Genomic DNA, 21,671 nt, shown 5'->3' with positions numbered 1-21,671 from the left:
TGTTCCTTACTCAGATCAGTTGACAGACATGTTCACTAAGTCGCTATTTGCTCCTAGTTTTTGTAATGGTACCAAGTTGAGCATGGGTGATGTATATGCTCCAGCTTGAGGGGGAGTGTTAAGATTGAGGCGTTAGCTTAATCAATGACAGGGGCGGTAGGGGCAATTATGTCCTATCGATCCCTGTCTCTGTATTAGGGATGACTAGATGTTTAAGGGTATTTTTGTACCTGTTTATTTGTTTCTAATATATAAATATTAGGGTCTAGCCTGCGGCGGATTATTCTGGTCTGATTGCAGGTTATTCCCCTCTCTTGGGAGTATCTAGATCTTGCCTCTCTCTCTTCTTTTCTTCTTCTCTTTCTCTTTCTCTGGTTTGATCATAGGTATCTGGGATTGTAACAAGCTCCAAACTCGGTTGCCTTCGTCACCGCTCTGTTAGAGATATTCCTAGGAATAGGCTTATGGTTGCTACCTGGGCACCCCCCCCCCAAAAGACCTGTCCCAACCTTTTTGATATATTCCCCCCCTCTTTAGGTGCTTTGTTGTAATGGCCTAGTGCTAGTTTGTTTTGGCCTCTGCTTGCTTCTTCAGTTTGTTGGGCCATGCCCTCTCCCCCCTTTTCTCCCCGTTGTATATTCTTTTCTTCCTTTTGGCAATGGTATTTTATTCATCCAAAAAAAAAAAAAAAAAAAAAAAAACTAAATATCCTTCACATGTGGCAGCAACATGAATGTTTTATGGGCTTAAGTTATAAACAGTGTATTGGCCCTACTATAACTTACATCATGGCCTAATGTGGCTGGTTATAACATAAGTTGTTGGGCCTAAATAGGGGCCTGATTGGGCTGACCATTTTGGTTCTTTCTCCTCCTATGCTGGCCTTGTACTGCATCATCTGCATTGTAAGTTACTTTTCATACATCCACTCACAGCATTCTAATGTTCTATGTAAAGGGTTTGTAAAGAAAATATTGAAAACACCATACTCATTTCATTATTGTTGAAAGTCTAAAATTAAACAGGTGTCCATATCTATATCCGGATATCAAATTAATAACTGAATGCTGGACCAGGTACGTCTAGTTCTTTTTTTTTTTCCTATGTCCATTCCTACGTGAATCAATTCGTGGCAAGTGTTCTGTCATATTTATTCATCTCATAAATATGAGTAAGAGATATTAGGAAATAATCTATCCATTTCATGTGTGAAGTCATTGTTTGCAATCCACTGGATCTCTAACCATGTACAGTTGACTTATTTTCCTAAATGGACTGGACATGGAGACAGGCATACGTCTGCTCTGAATCCAAGCCATGTACAGGCCTATATTGGGCCATTATATTTTGCAGACTTGGGTTCTTCTTAGTTGGTTCCCACACCACCCCCCCCCTCCTCCCCCAAAAAAAAAAAAAAAAAAAAAAAAAAAAAAAACATGGCAGGAGGTATTGTTGTCTTCCAGATACTTATTGAATATAACTTCTTTATTTGATGTATCCTTCAGGGTCTTGTTAAACTTGCTGATTTTGGGGTCGCAACGAAGCTAACTGAGGCTGATATTTATACGCATTCTGCTGTTGTGGGAACACCATACTGGATGGCCCCTGAGGTACCTAAAAAAGATTGTGTAATTTCAGATTTTTAATATTTTTATCTACATATTTATTTGGATGATTAGATAATTTATTAATGTAAATCAGAGGAGAGCATTAAAAGCACATATGAATTTCTAGCACATCGAATAAGAATTTAAATAATTCTCAAACATCAAACCAGACTGGATTAGTTAGTCCGGCATGCCCCGATTTGGAAACCCAGTTCGAGACAAACCCAATCCAAACTAACATTTTGGTCTAATAAGGGTTGGTATGGAATTCATCCCCCTCTCGTAAACCCTAACCAAAGAAAACTCTCTTTCGGTTGCCGCCTCCCCTCTCTTCCTCCCTTCTCTATCTTTCATCCTCTCCCTCGCTCCCTTACTCTATCCTTCTTTCTTCTTGCTCCTCTCCTTCCTTTCTCTGTTCGTTCACTGCTGGGGCTTCATCTCGGTTGGAGTCACATCTTAGCCTCCAGCCTTGTGGGTTACCTTCTCAGCTGGATCTTATGCTTGTTTGGGTTCCCACTCGGCCAGCTGCTTCCTCTTGGCCGCCAGCCCCATAGGTCACAATCCCTGCTGGATCTTATACTCGTTTGGATTTCCGCTGGGCCAGCTACCTCTTTGCCTCCGATCCCGTTTGCCTACTCTCGAGCCAGTGGCTGTTTTGTTCTGCCGCCGCTTGGTCTCCTGCCAACCCACATGGTTTGCAGCCATTTGCCGCCAACCCTGCTTGGCCGGCCACCCGATCTGCCTGGCTTGTTCGGCTTCTACCATTTTGCTGCCAGCTGCATGGCACGTTGCCGTTTGGCTGCCACCTATGCTTGGCCAGCAGCCGCTTTGCGCTGCCCTCTGTAAGTTCGGCACACAGTCATGGCTGTCTCCGTAAGGCCAGCGCCCTCCAAAGCGGCAACCCTCTCTCTGGCGATGCTCCCTTGGCGGCTGGATAGATGAAGAAGAGAAGTTCGTTAGGGTTTCCATAAACCCCAACTGGATTTGACTTAGTTTCCCTTGGTGGTCTTCCTTGCTTTGTTTTCAGCCCATGTGGGCTTTTGTGATGTATTGGACTTGTGAGTCTTGTAGCCCTTCGGGCCTTGGATGCAGTCCTTTAAGTTGAATGGGCTTCTTAGCTCTTGTCTTTTAGCCCATTTGGGCTTTTGTTACTCTTTTAAGGTTTGTATCCCCTTTCAGGGTTGTAATCTCCCTCCCCCTTTTCTTTAAAACATTTATTTACCCATCCCAAAAATAAAAAGGGTTGGTATGGAATGATATTATTATATTTTATTTTTGTTGGGGAATAGATAGATACATAGGAGTTAGTTTTGAAGTTTCCTAGTTAAGAGTCGGTTTCTATTTTGAGTTGAGATTTCTTCATAATTCCTATATATATATATATATATAACCCAATGATGGTGATGGATTGAATGAAAATTAAAATTGGGTCTTTGTTACCGTTATCGGTGTGGTGCGATTGCAGGCTGTGGCCTTCTTTCGTCTGTTTCTTGCCTCAAATAAGCTTTCCCTTATTAGGTACAATTTTCTGGTTCCTAGTTCCTACCCCCTCTGTTAGCCCTTTCCTTACTTCCTTCTGTTAACCTATTGTGTTTATTCCTTATTTTTTCTCTGTTATTGTTGCTTTTCTGTCCTTTTCTCATGCTGTTAATGGTATTTGGGATTTGAAAAAAAGATCCATTAGAAAGAAAAAGAGCAACCCAGTGCACGAGGCTCCTGCAACTGCAGGGTCTGGGAGGGGCAAATGTATGTAGCCTTACCTGCTGCTTTGCAGGAGAGGCTGTTTCCAAGTTTTGAACCTGTGACCTATATGTTGCAATAGTGCAATTTAACCGTTGTGTCACAGGCTCACCCACTATAAGAGCCCATTCGATCTGAAACTCTGTGAACCAGTTTGCTACATTGGGGCGATGCAGTTCATTTGTTCTTCCCCTTCTGCCAGATTCAGCTTCAGTTAGAAGATATTCTTTCGTTATGTATGATTTTGGTAGTCCATTAGCTGGATACTAGAGGGTAGTGGGAAATGATTCACCCACTGAAATTTCAAGACGTTTGGAATCCATATTGATGAGATTTATCCCATGCAACTATGGAAAATCACCGCAGGTTCTGTTTTGTTTCAAGGGTTGAAATTTACAACACTTATTTATTACCATAGTTTTTAAGGCGCTGATGCGGTCTAGAGATGGTAAGGCAGTGCTCCGCCTTATGTGAAGTGGTGCCTTATGGGTTTTTATTTATTTATTTATTTATTTATTTATTTTTTAACACATTTTAAAATTACTTGATGAAGATTCCAAATATAGATTTTTTATTGGTAGGTGTATAGTTTTGTTAACACTTGAGATGTATGGAATCAACTTTACTCCACCAAAAATAACCAAAACAAACAAAATAAAAACCCGATTCACAAACAGGGTTTGGATTTTGTCAAGGGTTTTAAGAAAGGGCTTTGAGAAGGATCAAGGAATAAGGAAGAATCACTGATCCAGGCGACCATTTTGCTCTGGCAGCAGTGAGCATCATTCTTCTTTGACAGGAGTAGAAATATAGTGGATGACCTTAGGGCTTAGGTACTCATTTTGGCATCATAAAGGTAAGTATAATAAATACTTGTATTTTTTATGTCTTCTTTTCTTTATATTTATAATTTTGTTTCATAATTATGTATTTATATTGTTGATGATTGATGATTGATGATTGATGAAGATGAACTTAGTTTATTCACTTTATTGATTTGTTTTCTTGATGAATATCTTACTTTGGTATGAATATGAACATTTAATATTTATTTAACATATGAGTAATAGGATTCAGCTAGGATTTGAGGCAAATAGATTGGTTCTATAAAAAAATTACACAGGAACGCTTTAGTCGATAAGGCGATGCTTTATGCCCGCCTTATCACTAAGGCGCTCCGAAAGACCCTCAAACGCCTCCGTCGCCTTACCGCCTTAAAAACTATGTTTATTACAAATGAAGACAGTTTTCTGATTGTCTCAAAATCCCACAAAAGCTTTGTTCCCTTAAGTTTGTTTCTGTTTTTGGCCCCTCCTTGTATTAGTTTTTAGAATTTCCCTCTTTCTTTTAGAATTAATTCCTGATTGGTCCCACCTGTTATCTTACTCTTAAGGACCTAATTTGTCTCAAAATTTATGAAATTGCCACTGCTTCTTAATTTGGAATTTTTCTCATTTAAGTGGGCCCATATGACCCAAATTTAGGGTTTTGGAACCCAGGGTTGCATCAACAGGAAAAAATCACTTTTCTGAGCCATACCATTTGGGGTCAGAAGAATCCACCATGGTCCTGCATTAGACATCCCAGCAGTTCACATTGCAGCTGCATTCATCCTAGCCTCTTATACAGGTGGCCTTCTGCCTTGAGGTGATACTCACTTTGCCCAGGTTTCCATCTGCACAGGCTACCTGTTCAGGTACTATAACCTAGGATTAGTTGTTGGTTAGAGTGATCAAAGAAACGTTTACTTAGATTGAAGTTGGAAATTTTCTCAAATTAAATATTATATATATATATATTTTCTATTAAAAGAAAGTTCATATATATTTTTGTCAACTATATTGCAAGACTAATAATCTGGGAGATTTTGCATAGGTCTATGATATAAAAACCAGGCAACCCTCTTGATTTGCTAAGGTTAGTGTAAAGGTTAAAAAATCATGAAAATATCATTTGACCCATAAAATTAAAAGGAAAAGAACAATCAAAATTCACTGCAAGGGAATGCAGGTTCATGGATTTCTCCAACAAAAGAAAAAAAGATCTGTAGGTAAATAATATTGCTAGCGTTATTGAACTATTTTATTCAATGCAGGTGATCGAAATGTCAGGTGTTTCAGCTGCATCAGATATTTGGAGTGTTGGTTGCACTGTGATAGAGCTTCTCACGTGTGTTCCTCCTTACTATGACCTCCAGCCAATGCCAGCACTTTGGCGGATTGTCCAGGTCTTTGCTGTTTAGAAATGCCAGCTTTTTTCTTGTTTTGGTCTATTCTGGATGATTTGTTTCTATCTTTAAGATTTTAATACCAAGATTGCCAGGAACCATGAATTTTTTTTTGTGTACTCAGTACTCACTATACTGAACTCTCTCTCTCTCTCTCTCTCTCTCCCGCCCTAATGTTTCCTGTCAAAAAATAAGAGGATCTTTGTTGTCACTCTTGGACTTTTCTATCTGTTCCTATTTTCTATTTTTCTGAAATTATTTGGGAAAGAGTTTCTATTATTTTTCTATTATCTGCATATTGCATAATGTTATGGACTCAATTGAATGAATTAGCTTTATGCTTAGCAGGATGAGCATCCGCCAATACCAAATCATCTTTCCCCCTTAGATCACAGGTTTCCTGCTTCGGTGCTATAATCAGCATATTGGATATTTTATATGAATTCTCAGTTGAATGAATTAGCTTTACACATTGCAGGATGAGCATCCGCCAATACCTGATCATCTTTCTCCTGAAATTACAGATTTCCTGCGTCAGTGCTTTAAGAAGGTGATATGAAGTATAAAAAAATTGATATTTTTCAATCCTTTTATCCCTTTGCTTTTGTTATTTAAGATTTGGTTTCAGTATTCCTAGATTAACACTTTGAGCCTGTGGACTTTTGGGCGGGGCTGTTCTTTGTGCGAGTAGATAAATTATCTTCACACCTAGGAGATTTGTGCTTCTGTTGGAGTCCTGTAACCAGTATTTGTTTGAAAGTCTCAACGTTCTTGATGTGACGTGATTCCCAAACCCAGTTTAGGGTTGCTAAGGGCCCACCCTGAATAATAGAACTCAATTGGCACCAAGAGATTATTTGTAATTCATAAACGTTGGGATGAAACTGGAACAGTTTAATAAAGAAATAGTATCATAGTAAAATTGGCACTAAGGGATACTTGTAATATTGATGAACAGTATCTTCAACCCATAATCTACCCACGATAGAAACATATACATCAGAGACGGGTTCCCACTTGCGGTTGAGAGATTTCTTTCAAATGAGGTCCAATCAACCCTAAAATTTAGGAGGCGTTTATGAACTTACCAATCGCCAAACTCCAACCAACATTCAATCAAACCAGCATCCATGGAATTAGTAGAAAGTGTTGGAGATTGAACCTGGTAGAAGTTCAAGAACTTTTCTCGGCTGCAGATGTGGTTACCAAGATCAAAGAGGCTTCCTGGTCTGGGTCTTGGGGGTGAGTTATCTAAATCCCAAATCTGAAAGTGAGCAGAAGTGAGACAAGGGAGATTGATACTTGGCTATTGGGCTGCAAGCCTGAAACTATTGTTAGTTACAGGAACAATAACATGGCAGACTTTTAATAGGAAGAAAAGAAGAAACAGAGAAGGGAAGATATTTTACCTTAGGAAGGGAAGAAGGAGAGAGGATTTTGTCAAAGAGGAGAGAGGGAAGAGAGAGGGGAGGGGAGGGTGCACAAACACAGGACACGCAGGCAAGCTCTAAAGATAATATTCCATTCTTCAAATCTGAAAGATTCTCAATTGAGTTGCTTCTATATAAATAAGAAACTAAAGCCTGAAACAGAAATTAACTGAATTGAGGAACTGACAAAACCAATTAACTCAACTAAGGAACCCCCCCTATGCATGCTGTAATGGGAGTAACCAGTTACAAATTGGACTCTAATAAAATTACCCAACAAGATAAAGGAAATAAATTCATAATAAATTAATATTCTAGATATCCTACTAAACCAGAACAAGGTTGGGACCCGGTTCATCTTGGTGTTGATCACATTGTCAAAGCGCTTGGTGACTCAAGGTGTTGGAGGGCTTCCTAAGCGCTTAGCAATTAGGCGGCTGCTAGGCAGCTCTTAGGTGACCCAAGCATGGATGAGTAATTATAAACATGGATACAGTTCCATTCCCACTTATCAAACTCGAAGGGACATAGATCATGTGGCAGGGTTCAAGGACACAACTGTCCACCCTAAAGTCCCTTTGATGAACTATGACTCTTTAACATAAGGACAAACAAGTTCACCCAATATATATATAATTGGTTTGTTAAAATGCACGCTAATCATAGGGGTAGTGGAGCGGAGGAGACGAGGAGTCACATGGAGACATTCTTAAGACAGCCAGTTTGAAAAGGACATGTGGGCACAATTGGATAAATATCACCCACTAGCTATACTCTATTTTCTCTTTTCCTTATCCCATTGTTTGTAATTTGCAACATTATATTAAAGACAAATAATTTAGGTAAAACAACCAACTAACCAAGGAAACAAGCGTGCTTTCTATCACACCCCCCCCCCCCCACCCAAAAAAAAAAAAAAGAAAAAGAAAAAAACCAAGTAAGCCGAGTCCACGGCGACCATGTTGATTGTTATTGATATAACGGATCAAATTTGTGAAGGGTGAGTTTCCCCTATTTGCTCTCTTCTTTGATTCTGTGGGCTGAGGTGTAAACTTTCAAAGGAAATGAGAGATAAAGATATATGAGTGAGGCTTAAGAGTCGGTTTTTAGACTTCATAGGCAAAGGGACCACGATTCTGGTAGATTACATGGAGTTCACAATTGATTTCACTACCATTGCATCTCAGTGCCTTTGGCGCTATAACAAAGGGAGAAAAAAAAAGAAGAAAAGAAAAAGAGAAAGTATATGGAAAAAAAAAAAACAGAGAAACAAGAAGTAGAAGAAGATGACTTACGTTGTTGGCCAAGGCGATTGGAGAGGCACCGCCGAAGTAGTAGAGAAGCATTTTGACTTTGGTTCCTTCGTCCCGCGATGAAATCTTCTTCTCCTTTTTATTTTATTTTTTTATTTTTGGATGAATAAAAAATGCATTAAAACAGGGGAATGAATATACAAGGGAGGAAAAAGGGAGGGGGGCACACAGCCCAGCTGGGTAAACCCGAAAAGGGGAATACAAAGGGGGGGGGGACAAAGCAAGAGCTAGCTCAGAGAGACTACCATCTTAGGAAGGAACAATAAAAGAGGGGTTAAGATGTAAAAATCGTCATGGGGATGGGTGGAGGCTAAGATCGAAGAAGAGAGACCCCAGGCAACAACAATAAGCCTATTCCTTGGGGTGTTTCTAACCGAGTTAGGCCTGAGGGAAGTGAGCTTGGAGTGAATATCAAAATAGATGGCATTCCAAATTTGATCATAAGACCGAGATTTGGATGTCCATCTACGTAGATTGCGCTCCATCCAAAGATGGTTGATAGTGTCATAGAAGGCAAGTTTTCCAGCAATGTCGCAAATGGAGGAACCTGAAAAGGTCATTTCTTTCCAGATCCACTCTCTACAGAAGGGGAGAATGGATCTTCTGGACAGCTGGCAACGACTGAGGATTTTCTTCCAGATTGAAAAAGAGGTGGTTGGTGTCTTCAATGTTGTTCCAGTAGAGACAAGAGGAAGGGGAGACCTGAATGTGAACGAAGAAGGATTGGGTTGGGAGGTAATCAGTGAAGACCCTTCTTTCTTTCTTTTGTTCTTTTTTAAATGCACAGGCATGTTCCCATACATCACACTATATATAAACATTCTATACAAAGCCAATCAAAACGTTAGAAAAGACATTTAATCATATATATTAATAAAAAAAAAATACCACTATTCAACACAATAAAGCGGTGGAACGCCTAGGTCCGAAAAAAAAGAAAGCATTGTCGCCCAGTGACACTTTTGACAACTGTGGTCTGGATAGTCAGACTGGACAAGCCGGTTCAACCATGAATTTGCGTCAGTTCTACTCGACTACACAACTCCGCCTTATCACAACTAAATGGGGTCGGCAAATCTGCATCAGTTTTGCATGTTTCTAAATGCTGCAGAACTCGAATTTTTTTAGGGGAATGAGATATTTCACAAGAAATTGATATTTTATTTGGAGAAAAAAATATTTGTAAAACTATTATAAGCTTTCATGTGACTCGTGGTTTTAGGCATACATCTTAGTATCTAATTACTAACTTTAACAATACTTTCTTAGTAAAATCATGAAAGTTAAGGAGCTGTGGAATCTGAGGACAGTGTCTCTTTTGAAAAAGTTCATGAAATGATTACTTATCCCCCTCCCCCCAAAAAGGAGAGGTAATTCATGAGTGCTTATCAGTGTATGATTAGTTAATTACAATGGAAAAATTACATGTATATTGAATTACCAAGGATTGATGCTACATGTTTGAGTCCTCTTCTGTTATGATTTCCACTGGACCGTGTCTGCAGCTTATTGTAGCCATTCATTTTGTTTTTTAACAGTGAGAAGCATGCTTCACGATGCTAGCCTGAGCATGTGGTTCAGTTTATTTTTTAGTTTTTGACACTGAGAGGAATATTTCAGGATGCTAGGCAGAGACCAGATGCGAAAACATTACTTCTTCATCCTTGGATACAAAACTCAAGACCTACTTTGCAGCCTTCTCTTCGGGAGTCCAGTGTACCCATCAGGTAGTCAATGAGCAGTTATATGTTCTTGTTGATGGTTCATTTTCCAGTGTAGGAATACTCTCTCTCTCTCTCTCTCTCACACACACACACACACACACTAGCACACAGGCGCACATGCACATGCACATGCACATGCATGCACGCACACACATGGTTTTGTCTCCTTCTTTATGGTTCATAATCACATTCGGTGAACATTTTGCTTTAACAAATCATTTGGAGTGATAGACTAATGCTAAGATTTAAACTTGATTAATCCTGATTTGAAATCTTTCTGCAGTATAGCCACTCAAAAAGTTTGGATATAAGAAATTAGTTCACTATAGACAATTGTGAATTGGAGACAGAAGGGAGAAAAAGAAATAACAAAAGAAGGGGTGGGCAATTTCTTTGTCTAGGATTGCTTCTGTTTGGCTTTTGGCAACTGTGTAAATGAAAATGAAATACATCCATTCCATAATTTGAGATATTGATACAAAATAATGATGTTCTCAGTAATTGAATCACATATTTTTCTAGAATTTGTTTCTGTTTGATACCAGGTTTTGGTCAAGAATCTAAGAACCAGAACGTAATTGTCCAACTATTTGGACACTCGAAATTTTAGTTGTCATCTGAGGAGTGTCATTTTCTTATTTTTTAAGGTCAAGTTCTTTCAACAAGGGGAAAAAGAAAAATAAAGGGAACCGTTCTCAATTTTAAAATTCTAAGAGCAAAAATATCTAAAGTTCCCAATTTCGTGCAGAAATATTGAGGAAGATGTTTCAATGGCTGCTGAAGTTTCATATGGAGATCAGAGGAGTGGTGAAACCCCATCTGGAGAGAAAATGAAAAAGGATGCCTTTGTGTTTAAACTGGTGAGAACATTGTAATCAGAGATAATTTGTATTTTAGGAAACTGGGTATTTCAATGGAACAGGCATCTCATTTACCATTATTTATCTGAATTTCTGTTTAAACCTCCAAGAATATTGTTACTTATAATGGAACATTTTAGATTTCTGACTTTGTTGATTTTTCTAGCGTCAGGAGGATTCAATGAAAGAGCTGCTAGAGGAAAGTGCAATTGGTATGGGAAAGTCTCCTAAATATCAGAATTCAAAGGGTGATTTTGTTTGTGAGCATGTTGAGCTAAGAGTTGATGTTGTCTCAGATCCAGATACCACCTTAGCCTTGTATGACAGGTTGCCCAAAAGAATTAGTCCTGGTAGGCTTCCGTCCACTCAAGAAGAGGCTTCTACTAATTCCACTTGTACAGTGGAGCTATCAAGTGTGGGTAATTGGTATGAAACAGTAGTGAATGGTGAGGTGGAATATCCAGAGTCAAAGAAGAAAAATGTGATAACTGGAGAAATTGAAGGGAAAGGAAGTTCTGTGCTTGAGAATGGTTCACATAATTTTGGAAAGATTAGTCCTGGAAAGGTAAGTTCCATTACTCTCTGCCACTTTGTTTTATTTATTTTTTTCAGATCTGTCCCTCATTTCTCTTTCAATGTTCCTTTAAAGGCTGCTTTAAGAGATGAATTGTACATTTGCATGGACATGTTGGAAAAATTTATGAAACATAATAAGCTGTTAGGATACTCTCCATGGATTTCAAAATTCTTTGTTAATTTAAAACTCTTGGGCTAAAAGATGCGGATCTTATATGATGGGCAGCTTGATGGTTGTGGATGGCAATGGCAACAATGTTAATTATAGGGTGATGGTAAACGAGGGCCTTCTCCCATTGATGAACCATGAACCTCATAGGAAATGACTTCAATATCTTGTTATTGTTCTTTATAAAAAACAATTTTGTGGGTTGGATTGATTTGGGAAGAAGATTTGAGTCAACCGAAATGCCCTTTATGTGCAAGACAAAATGCGTAGCTGAATGAATTCAATTTTGGTAATAAAAATGTAGTGTTGTGAGGCTGCAGAAAATGTATCTTTGGAAGTTATACCATCGAATTGCTTTTATGTTGTTGGATAATCTGTCCTCTCTGTATTTTATGATGTATTTTATGCTATCGTCCTGTCTTTCCCACCAACACATTAATTTATGTCACGGATGATAATGATTTTTCTTGTTTTCACTGTGCCTATGATTATGGTTTCCCTATTATTAGTCTTCTTTCCTAGGGATATAGTTTAAAACAAGATGGTTTGGAAGTGACATCGTGAATGTTGTTTGTTTGTTATCAAGGCATGAACATTTTATTTACTTATTTAAGTGCTACATACTAGTAATGGATACTTTGATAATTTATGTATATTCATGCATTTTCATTTGGTTAACAGCCAATCTAATGGATGTAAGGAACTGTCTTTTTGAAGGCTGTGAAGGCATCAATTTGTTCTGGAAGCAATGAACTGAGTAAATTTAGTGATCCACCAGGAGATGCTTCCTTGGATGATTTGTTTCAGCCATTGGACAGAAACCGGGAAGATTGTGTCTCTGGAACCTCAAAATCTGCTTCTTCATCGCATATGAATGAAGGAACTTCACATGGTGCTGGATCAAATGACCTGGCAGCAAAACTCAAAGCTAGGATGGCTCAGAAACGGTTGGAGAATGGGATGGGGCAAGCAAATGGAGGAGGCCTGTTGCGCCTTATGATGGGTGTGCTTAGGGAGGATGTGATTGGTATTGACAACAGTTTGGTATGTTTTATGGATTATGAGGTACATCTGATTTTTTTCATTATGGTTCATTCTTGACATATGATGCGTTCTTTATTGAACAGGTGTTTGATGAAAAGTTGCCTGGAGAAAGCCTTTTTCCATTACAGGTGTTCTCTATTCTTTTCCATTTTGAGCGGTTCCGTGATGCTAACATGCTTTCCATTTATGTCAGAAATCCTACTTACTGAAGGAATGCATATTGTGTGACTATTTGAATGCATACACCTGTCATAAGCATGAAAAGACTCATCCTTCACTTAGAAAATTATGATTATAGGAAGGGAACATTTTCAGATCTTAAATGCAAAAAAAGTACAAAATATTGGGGAAGGGTTGATATTATTTGAATATAGTCTGAAATAGAAATCATTGGAATAGTGGTACTGGTTCCCCATGACATACATGTTTTTAATAGTGCCAGGGGAGAATAAAAGGTTAAAATTTGTTAACAACAATAATAGCATGTTTACTAGGTGGGATGAGCATGGGGGTGAAACAGGGCCGGGTGTTTTGAATCCCTAAACCAACCCTGAGTCCCCATAGCTGAACCCATGCCTGGCCGGCCCTGACTCAGGGCCTGAATCTCATTCTCTTTGGTGAAAAATTCCTTTAAAGCTGAACATAAATGAAGCTTAAATTAATAAAGAAAACTTAAGAAAATAGTGGCTGATCAAAGCTAGCTAGCCACAGAAACATAGAGATTCCAACTACCAATCCATAATTATTCTTAACTTAGATGTCGAACACGTTTTACGCACCTATAATTTATTTCTTTGTGGCTTCTTTACTGAATTTTTTTTCTATGTATCAACCAAAAAGAAAATTTCAACTGTTAGAGAAACAACACAATGAGAAACAAAAGTAAGAAGTGGGGAAGTATATTACAGACCGGTTAATGAAAAAAAAAAGGGGAAAAATAAAATGGGAAGGTGAGAGACCGTGCCACGCTCAAAGGATCATATGTTTGCTCCGGCAACGAGAACCACCCTCAATAGGAAAGGGGGTAACCCGCAAATTTCTGCCCTGGGAATCTCGAAATCAGATGCGTATTTGTCAATGCCAAGGCCAAGACGTTCATCTACATGGCACACCAACGGTTCTGAGTTTTGATCTTCGATGGACTTGTAAAACCAGAAACACCAAACCTTTGACAGAGATGCCTGAGTGATTATTGCTGCATATTATTCAGAAACATTTGCAGGAGATGGTGGAAGAGATGAACTGAAGTGGCAAACTCCACCCATCAGGAAATCAATAATCAAGGTTGCTGCACCTTTCTTTGCAGTACTTGGACCAGGAAGAAGGAGATAGGAGTGGCGGCCATAGGTAGAGGACCAGGGAAGAAGGAGATAGGAGAAATGGAGAAGGTTGCAGTGTGCGGTGGCCAAAGGGGTTTCAGAGAAAAGATTGGAGATTATGAAATTAGAGCTTCCCTATGTTCCTTAGGGTTTCTTAACTATATTTTGCTTTATTCAAAAAATAAGTTGCATATTTACATGAATCAAAGGTAAAAAAAGTCAGGGCTGGGCTGGGCTGGGCTGGGCTCAGCCTAAGGCTCAAACTGGGCCCAGCCCAACCCTGACTCAGGGTCAGAGTTTTTCAACCTTGACCTGCCCTCAGGGTCAGAAATCTTAACCGAGGCCCTATTCTGGCTCAGGGAGGGTTCGGGCTGACAGGGCCATACTTTCACCCCCTAGATGTGTGTAGTTTTTTGCGTTGAAGATGTTTCTTGAAATTTCTGTGAATAGCTATCAATGGTATCGAGTAGCGTGCTTTATTACAGCTAGTGTTATGGGTAACAAGGCCAGAAACCACTTCTGTATCTGTTTCGGGTAGACGATCTAAAGGTTCAATGCTGGCGACTCGTAGAATATCTCCTTTTGGGTAGTGGAGATCAAAACTTTGATTATGGTTAGCGGTGAAATTCAATCTTCGGGTTGAAAAGGCAGGTTCAATTGTTGAGGTTTTGTTTCTTTTTAGCCTTTCTGCTTGCTTGCTACTATAAATGAAGTTATAAATCTTTTCCTTTAAATGAATAATTATAACATGTTTCTTTGTACTATGGTACATTATACTTCAAATATATTAGCACCAAGTGTTTTTTTGGGTGAATAATTTAATTCGTTACCAAAAGAGAAAGAATATACAAGCCCCTAGAAAAGGGGGGGGGGAGAAGAAAGGAGACAAAACGAGGATCTCAATGAGAAACCAGGGGCCTAGTCACAGAGCTAGGAAGTTACCATATGGTCATTTCTAGGGGGCAGTAGAGGAGACTTTTGAGATTTTTAGCTTTTACGTAAAAAAATATGGAGCTCCAAATCTTTCCAAGAGACCGAGAGTTGGAGGACCATTTTATATGATTCCTCTCCATCCATATCTGACTGATGGTTGCACAGAAGGCGCGCTTGCCCACGAAGTCACAGATGGTATTTCCCTATAACCATGTCCATCCAGATCCATTCCCTGTGGAAAGGGAGAATTCTTCTCGAAGAAGGCCAGCACTTAGAGGCACTTAGAGAAGACTAAACTCCAAATGGAAGAGGAGACATTGCAAGCAAAGAAGAGGTACTCTATGTCCTCTGGCTTTGATCCACAAAGATAACAAAGCAGGGAGACAGGGATCCTTCTATGAATGAGAAAGGCCTGAGTGAGGAGGCAATTTGTGAATACTCTCTAGGTTGTGAAGCTTTGCTTAGGAATATAACGCTTGAACCAGATTAGCTTGTGCCAAGGGGAGAAGGAGCTTCGAGATCAGACGTAATCCCAAGCAGCCTTTGCATCGAAAATCCCTGATGCAGAATGGGTCCAAAGAAGTGTGTTGCACCTCAAGTGGCCAGAAAAGGGAAACACAGACAAAGCATTCTAAATATCTTCCATTTGCGGAGAGGAGCTAAAAGGGGGGGGACCAAGATCTGAATGGAATTATATCAACAACCTTAGCGAGTCTTGGAAGACCTGAACTATAAATGCTTCGGGCACTGAGAACATGAGCTAGGATCCCCATAGGGTGCTAGGGGTCAAGCCATAAATAAGTGGAGGATCCATCTCCTATCTGAGAGGATATAGCTCTAGAGGCGAAGGTTCGAAGAGAGATCATCTTATGCTAAACCCATGAAGCATCGAGGGAGAGTGCACATATCAAAAGGTGTCATTCTTAAGTATATTTAAGTAAATCCAGTCCACCTAGATACTTTTCTTCTTAGAAACCACTTTTCAGATCAACTTTAGAATGCCAACACAGTTAACATCCATGATCCGTCTTAAACCCAATCCCCCTTTTTGAGAAGACAAATCGCGGCCCAGCTTAGGGGACGAAGAAATCTAGAAGATTCGCATCCTTTGATGCAGATAAGTCACTTAATGGGCTTATTTTATTGCAAATAAGCCTTATGTTGGGTTATGTATGTGTTGGGCTTTTGATCCCATGGATTTTCTTTGTAATGGGCCATTTTATTGAGCCTTGAATATGGGTAGAAAGTAGGAAAATGTGATTTAATTCATTATCTTAGTTAGAGTCCTGTTTTGAGTCTATTTCCTTTGTTATTTCAGTTTTAGTCAGTTTAAGTTTCCCTATTAGTGAATGACTAGTTAATTACCTACTCCATGTTGGAGTTCTAGTCCTACTCCAGATTAGAGTTCTAGTTCGAGTCCTATTATGAGTCCAAGTCCTGCTAGGAGTGTCTAGTCCTATTTGGAAACTAGCTCCTAGTTATGATAGGATTGCTATTCTGCCTTCTTTAAATAGAGGAGCCTATGTGTTCATAATTTCAGATTTGGATGAATGAATTATTGAGTGATTACTGTTTAGCTAAAAGCTGTTATTGAGTGGTGAGATGCCTAAACCTTTGAGGGGTGCGATACCCAAAACCTGAGGGGGTGAAATACCCATTCCTTTATTCTCTTTCACCCTTCTCAACCCCCCATTTGTTCCATTCTTCTTTTCTATTTTATTTTCTGTTCCTTGTTTTAGTTGCTGTGAGAATTCCTTAAGAAGTTTTCAGATCTGTTCAGGCCATTAAAACCAGAATTGACCAGGTCAAAGTGAGGAAACTTGAGGTCCAATCGAACCCCATAATTCTCACATCTGATCTTTGACTTACATCCTTTCCAGGGGTTGTTCCTGACAATCTAAGGAGCACTCGATCCTCTCCTCATTGCTGCCCAAGCAGCCCTATTAGAGTTCTTGAAGATTTCTCAGTTTCTCTCTCCTAGGTCTGAAAATCAAGAAAGCGCATAACTCTCAAACCAGCCGTCAGAAGTTCTTCATAATTGGGGGTTTTTGTACCCTCCCTAGGCCCTACAATTGACCAAATTTGTAGCTCAATTGGAGCCCTACAGACTGGCCACACCTCTCTCTCTCTCTCCAGCTCTATGGCAGGTCTTTCTCTCTTTTATCGGGTTGGGTTTTGGGCTGGTTTTGCTCCTGTATTGGTATTGTATCCTTGGGGGTTCATTTGATGGTCTTATTCCCTTGTTTTCTGGTCCTAGTTCTCTTGTTTGTGTTTTATAAATTGTGGGGATTAGTTTCTTGTAATCTACTCCTACATTATCCTTTCCAAAGGAAGGCAGCAAAGATAGATTCCAATTTTGTTAGATGGATTTGGGCAACCCATAGATACCGTACCAGTAGATGTAGGAGGTTTGGAGAACGGATCTAATGAGCTCAAGGCGCCCAACAAAGAAAGAAGCTTGCCTTTCCATAATTGAAGGCACTTTCTTATGAGATCCAATATGGGAGAACAATGGTGAGCTGTGAGCTTTGATGGAATAAGAGGCAACCCCAAATACTTGGAAGAAACCCTATATCGAACCCAGTTTTCTCAAGGAAGTAGACCTTTGTAGCATCTAGAATCCCAGAGAGGAATATAAGAGATTTCCTTGGATTGATGCAAAGACCAGACATCGATGCAAAGAGGTCTAGGCAAAGCATAATAAAATCAATAGAGGGGGCATCAACTTTGGCGAAGATCATCAAATCATCAGCAAAAGCTACGTGGGTGAGCCTTAAAGCTTTGCATTTATGGATGGGGGCAATAAAATTTTGATCCGAGGTAGCTTGCAAACTTCTAGAGAGGACTTCCATAGCAAGGAAAAATAAATGAGGCGATAGAGGGCATCCCTGTCTAATTCCTGCAGAAGGAGAGAAGAATCCAGTCGAGGTACCATTGATCAAAATTAAGAATCTTGGGGAGGCAATGTAATGGAAAATCCAGTTTGTGAATGTGGGAGGAAAGCCCATCTTGTTGAGGATAAAAATGATAAAGTCCCATCTTAGAGAGTTGAAAGCCTTGCGAATATCAATCTTTATGAGAGCAGTTGGGGGGTGGCCCTTCCTATCAAAACCTCTGACAATCTCATAACAAAAGAGAATGTTGTCTCCTATGCTTCTTCTCGGGATGAATGCTGATTGATTGTCATTGACAAGGGAGTCAATCACTTTTTTGAGTTTGCTGGAAAGGATTTTGGTAATGAACTTGTAAATTAGGTTGCAGAGAGAAATTGGCCTAAAGTCATTCATAGTGATGGCTCCTTCATGCTTGGGGATGAGGCAAAGAAAGGTGTGACTGATTCCCTTGATCTAACTTGGATTGAAGAAGAAGCTTTTGACTACCTTGATCAGATCCTCTTTGATGATATCCCAGGTAGCTTTGAAGAAGCCCATACTAAATCCATCAGGGCTAGGGGCTTTGTTTGCTTTGTGAGAGAGGATAGCAGATGTGATTTCCTCGTTCAAGGGGATTGACCAAAGCATTTGTCCCATGTTGGTGGGGACAAATTTGTTGAAATGACCTTCTTAAATAGGGGAAGCCGAAGGAAGAGGAGGGTTGAACAAATCTTGAAGTGGTTCACAACCATCTCTTTACTCTCATCCACTGTGGAGACCTGGGTACCATTAGGGAAAATAAGCTGGTGATGGAGTTGTAATTGTTTCTAGCCTTCAAGGAGCGATGAAAGTATGATGAGTTAGAGTCACTAAGCTCCAACCAAGTGATTCTAGACTTTTGTCTTAAGAAGCTCTCTTCCTGGGACAAAAGGTTTAAAAGCTTTGTAGATTCCAATTTTTCTTCCACAGCCAAAAAGGGGTTCTAGTGGTCGGCCTGAAGCTGAACCTAGATGGTAGAGAGCCTATTCCTGCAATCGGCAGCAAGAGAAGAGATGTTCCCAAAGGTGTCAGCATTCCAAAGCTTAAGATCAGCTTTGACATTTCTAAGCTTCCTGGACAAAGCAATAAGAGGGGAAGAATGAGTTTGGACAGGCTTGAGCCAAGTGGTTTGGACAACTGATAGGAAGTCAGGGTGGGAAGACCACATGTCAAAAATTTGAAAGGCTTAGGACTAAAGGAGGTGTAGGGGTGGATTATGATGGAAATGGGGCTATGATCAGAAGAGGATGGAGGTTCAAAAGTGGCATGGGAGGTGGGGAAAGAGGAGAGCCAGGCTTCATTGACTTGTATTCTGCCCAACTTACAAGAAATTTTGGAGGATCCAGTTCTTTTGCTGTTCCAGGTGAATTTTATGCCAGACCAGTGAAGATCATCAACCCCAATATCCCCAATGTAGTCATTAAAAGCATCCATATTGGAAGGGTTTAGACGACCACCACCCTGCTTTTTATGGGAGAAGCGGACCACATTGAAGTCTCTGCAAATGCCTTAGGGATGGGACCCAACCTGGGCAGTTAAGTTGTGAAGATCGTTCCAAATAGTGTCTCTGTCCAGCAAGCAGTTGGAGGCATAAATGGTAGAAAACAAGAGGGAGAAACTACAAGATGGGTCTGAAATGGAAAAGTGCAGGAGCTGAGAGGTTGTAGAGATAAGGGAAATTGAAACTTTTGTAGGGTCCTAAAGGAGGCAGATATGCCCATTTGGATGGTGGGAATGGTTAGAGAAGTGAGACCAACCAGGGGTAATGGATGAGACAATATGAGAGACAGAGAGCTCTTTAAGGTGAGTTTCCAACATACAACAGAAGGCAGGCTTGATTTCTTTAAGGAGAAGGCAGATAACGGCTTGCTTTGCAGGGTAGTTTGGGCCTATGAGATTCCACACTAGGCCATGAGACATCAGGAAATCAGAGAGGGGGCAGCGTAAGCTCCGCAATAGAGGAGTTGACAGGGGCAACAACGGGACGAGACTTCGCTTTTGGTAGGATCTAGGGGGGAGGAAACAGCTAAAGGGATTGGAACGTCAAAAGGTTTGGAGGAAGGGGGCCTTTTGGGTCTCTTGGAAGCAACAAAGCCTTTCTTTAGGTGACCAGGAGGAGCAGGTGAAGAAGACGGGTTCAAAAGAGGCTGGCGGGTCAGGGTCACGGAGTCGGGTAAGGATGGAGAAGAGAGGTTCTGAGTGGCAAAGGTGTTGGGCTTAGAAATGGGTTGAATAGGAGTGGGGTGGGCTGAGATAACAATAGGTAAGTGGTGTAGGCCTGAGTCACCAGTCGAGGATGGGCCCAAAAGAGGGTGTTGGTCAAGCAGAGATAGTTGGGAGTCGTCTGGCACATAGCCCCAGCTCCAAGGGACACCTGGTCGAAGAAGTAATGACAAAAGGTGGGGTTTTCTATTCGATTCACTTTCTACCAAAGGTTGAGCGATGTCACCAGAAGTAGCAGAACATAGGGGTTCCTCGCCAGAGTCATCAAAGGGCGAGGAGTCTTCATCAGTGGACAAATCCAATGAAGAGTTCTCTTCATCAGAGGAAGAGACTACAGAGGAGCTGTGGGCAGCTGCAGGATCAACCAGCGACTCGATCGAGGGGACAACAACAGGAGTCGAGGGGATAGGGTCTACATCATCTCCCCTTTCAAAAGCCAAGATTGAGAAATGGTTCTGTCCGATGGGAAAAGGGTCAATAGTGACCGTTGGATGCTGGGAAGCGTCAGGTTGAGAGGATCGAAAGCGGTTCTGGCACCTGGAGTCTTTTGCCTCTTGTTAGAGGAGGCTGGAGTGGTCGACGATTGGTATCGGTCATGATGGAGCATTCCCAAAGAAAGGAGGGACCAGGAGGTTGCATTAGATTCTCATCCTCAGAAGCTTATCTCGAAGGAGTAGGGCGACAGATTGAAGTATCATGCCCAAAAATACAGCAGCAGAGGCACTAGGGCGGACTCCAATCGTAACCGATGGGCTGCTGGAAGAGATAATTGTCCCTATGCTAAACATCGATGAAGGAATGCAAAGCGGCAGTGGCAGGAACTTCCACATAGATCCATGTGTATGCCAGTCTGCCCTTCAGATTAGTTTTAGCGTCAGTGCAAAGAGGAGTACCAAGGACTAAGCCAATTCTGCACAAGCCTTTAGAGCACCAAAAATGGAGGGGGAGACCGGGCAATATGTGCAGAGAGGGATAGTAGAGTAATCTACTCGATTAAGCAGGAGCCGGCAGTTCGAAGGGCGGAGGAAAATGGGCTTTCTCCCAATTAACTAAGGGCAACCTTGTAGGAAGCGAGCCTTATCACTCTCATCAGAGAAGTTAACAAGAAGAACCCATGGTCCATTAGAAATGTCTCGACTGTGCTAGCGGGCCTCCATTGTTTCAACAAGGACATCTTAACCAAGTGGAAGGGAGGTCTCTTCCCCAAGAACTGGCCGATAAGGGACTTAGACCAGCAAGCAGCTTCAGAGTCAAGTGCATCGGCGAGACACCTGACAATCAACGAGTCTCCCACCGAGGTAGAGGAGATAAAATGGAGATGCAATCCACTAGCAGGGAGGGAAAATGAGTGCTTGAAGGGGGAGTTCTAGGCATTTTCTGGCGGGGAGAGGGGGGACGAGGGAAGAGAGATAGAAAGGGTGGCAGACAGATGGGGGGCAGGGGAGGGGAGCCTCCCAGCAGGGTGAGAAGCCAAGTGTTCTTACAAGTTAACAACGGACATCGCATTCAATTGATTGGAATGGCAGGAAACAGTTGAGAACCAGAGGTTTGAGAATGGTTTTACTCGTTAGTAATGATAGAGTTCATTCTTATT

The 21,671-nt window shown here is 40.8% G+C and overlaps 1 protein-coding gene across 5 annotated transcripts in view; it reads left to right on the top strand.

The window, feature by feature from the left end:
- The first annotated feature begins 531 nt into the window (after positions 1-531).
- LOC122076790 (MAP3K epsilon protein kinase 1-like) overlaps positions 532-21,671 on the top strand; it is a 48,813-nt gene continuing 27,673 nt past the window's right edge. Inside the window, exons 1-10 of one of the 5 annotated variants that reach the window (XM_042642343.1) lie at positions 532-1,076; positions 1,506-1,610; positions 5,443-5,574; positions 6,053-6,124; positions 9,938-10,044; positions 10,790-10,901; positions 11,068-11,113; positions 11,198-11,466; positions 12,364-12,690; positions 12,774-12,818. In XM_042642343.1, the coding sequence (XP_042498277.1) occupies positions 1,065-1,076; positions 1,506-1,610; positions 5,443-5,574; positions 6,053-6,124; positions 9,938-10,044; positions 10,790-10,901; positions 11,068-11,113; positions 11,198-11,466; positions 12,364-12,690; positions 12,774-12,818 (1,227 nt within the window). In that variant the 5' untranslated portion in view covers positions 532-1,064. Of the gene's footprint in view, positions 1,077-1,505; positions 1,611-5,442; positions 5,575-6,052; positions 6,125-9,937; positions 10,045-10,789; positions 10,902-11,067; positions 11,467-12,363; positions 12,691-12,773; positions 12,819-21,671 lie in introns of all 5 variants that reach the window. The other 4 variants (XM_042642341.1, XM_042642339.1, XM_042642340.1 and 1 more) reach the window with 4 other exon arrangements.

Source organism: Macadamia integrifolia, chromosome 4, assembly GCF_013358625.1.
Source record: "Macadamia integrifolia cultivar HAES 741 chromosome 4, SCU_Mint_v3, whole genome shotgun sequence".
NCBI classification, from domain to species: domain Eukaryota; kingdom Viridiplantae; phylum Streptophyta; class Magnoliopsida; order Proteales; family Proteaceae; genus Macadamia; species Macadamia integrifolia.
This window is presented reverse-complemented; position numbering and strand designations above follow the sequence as displayed.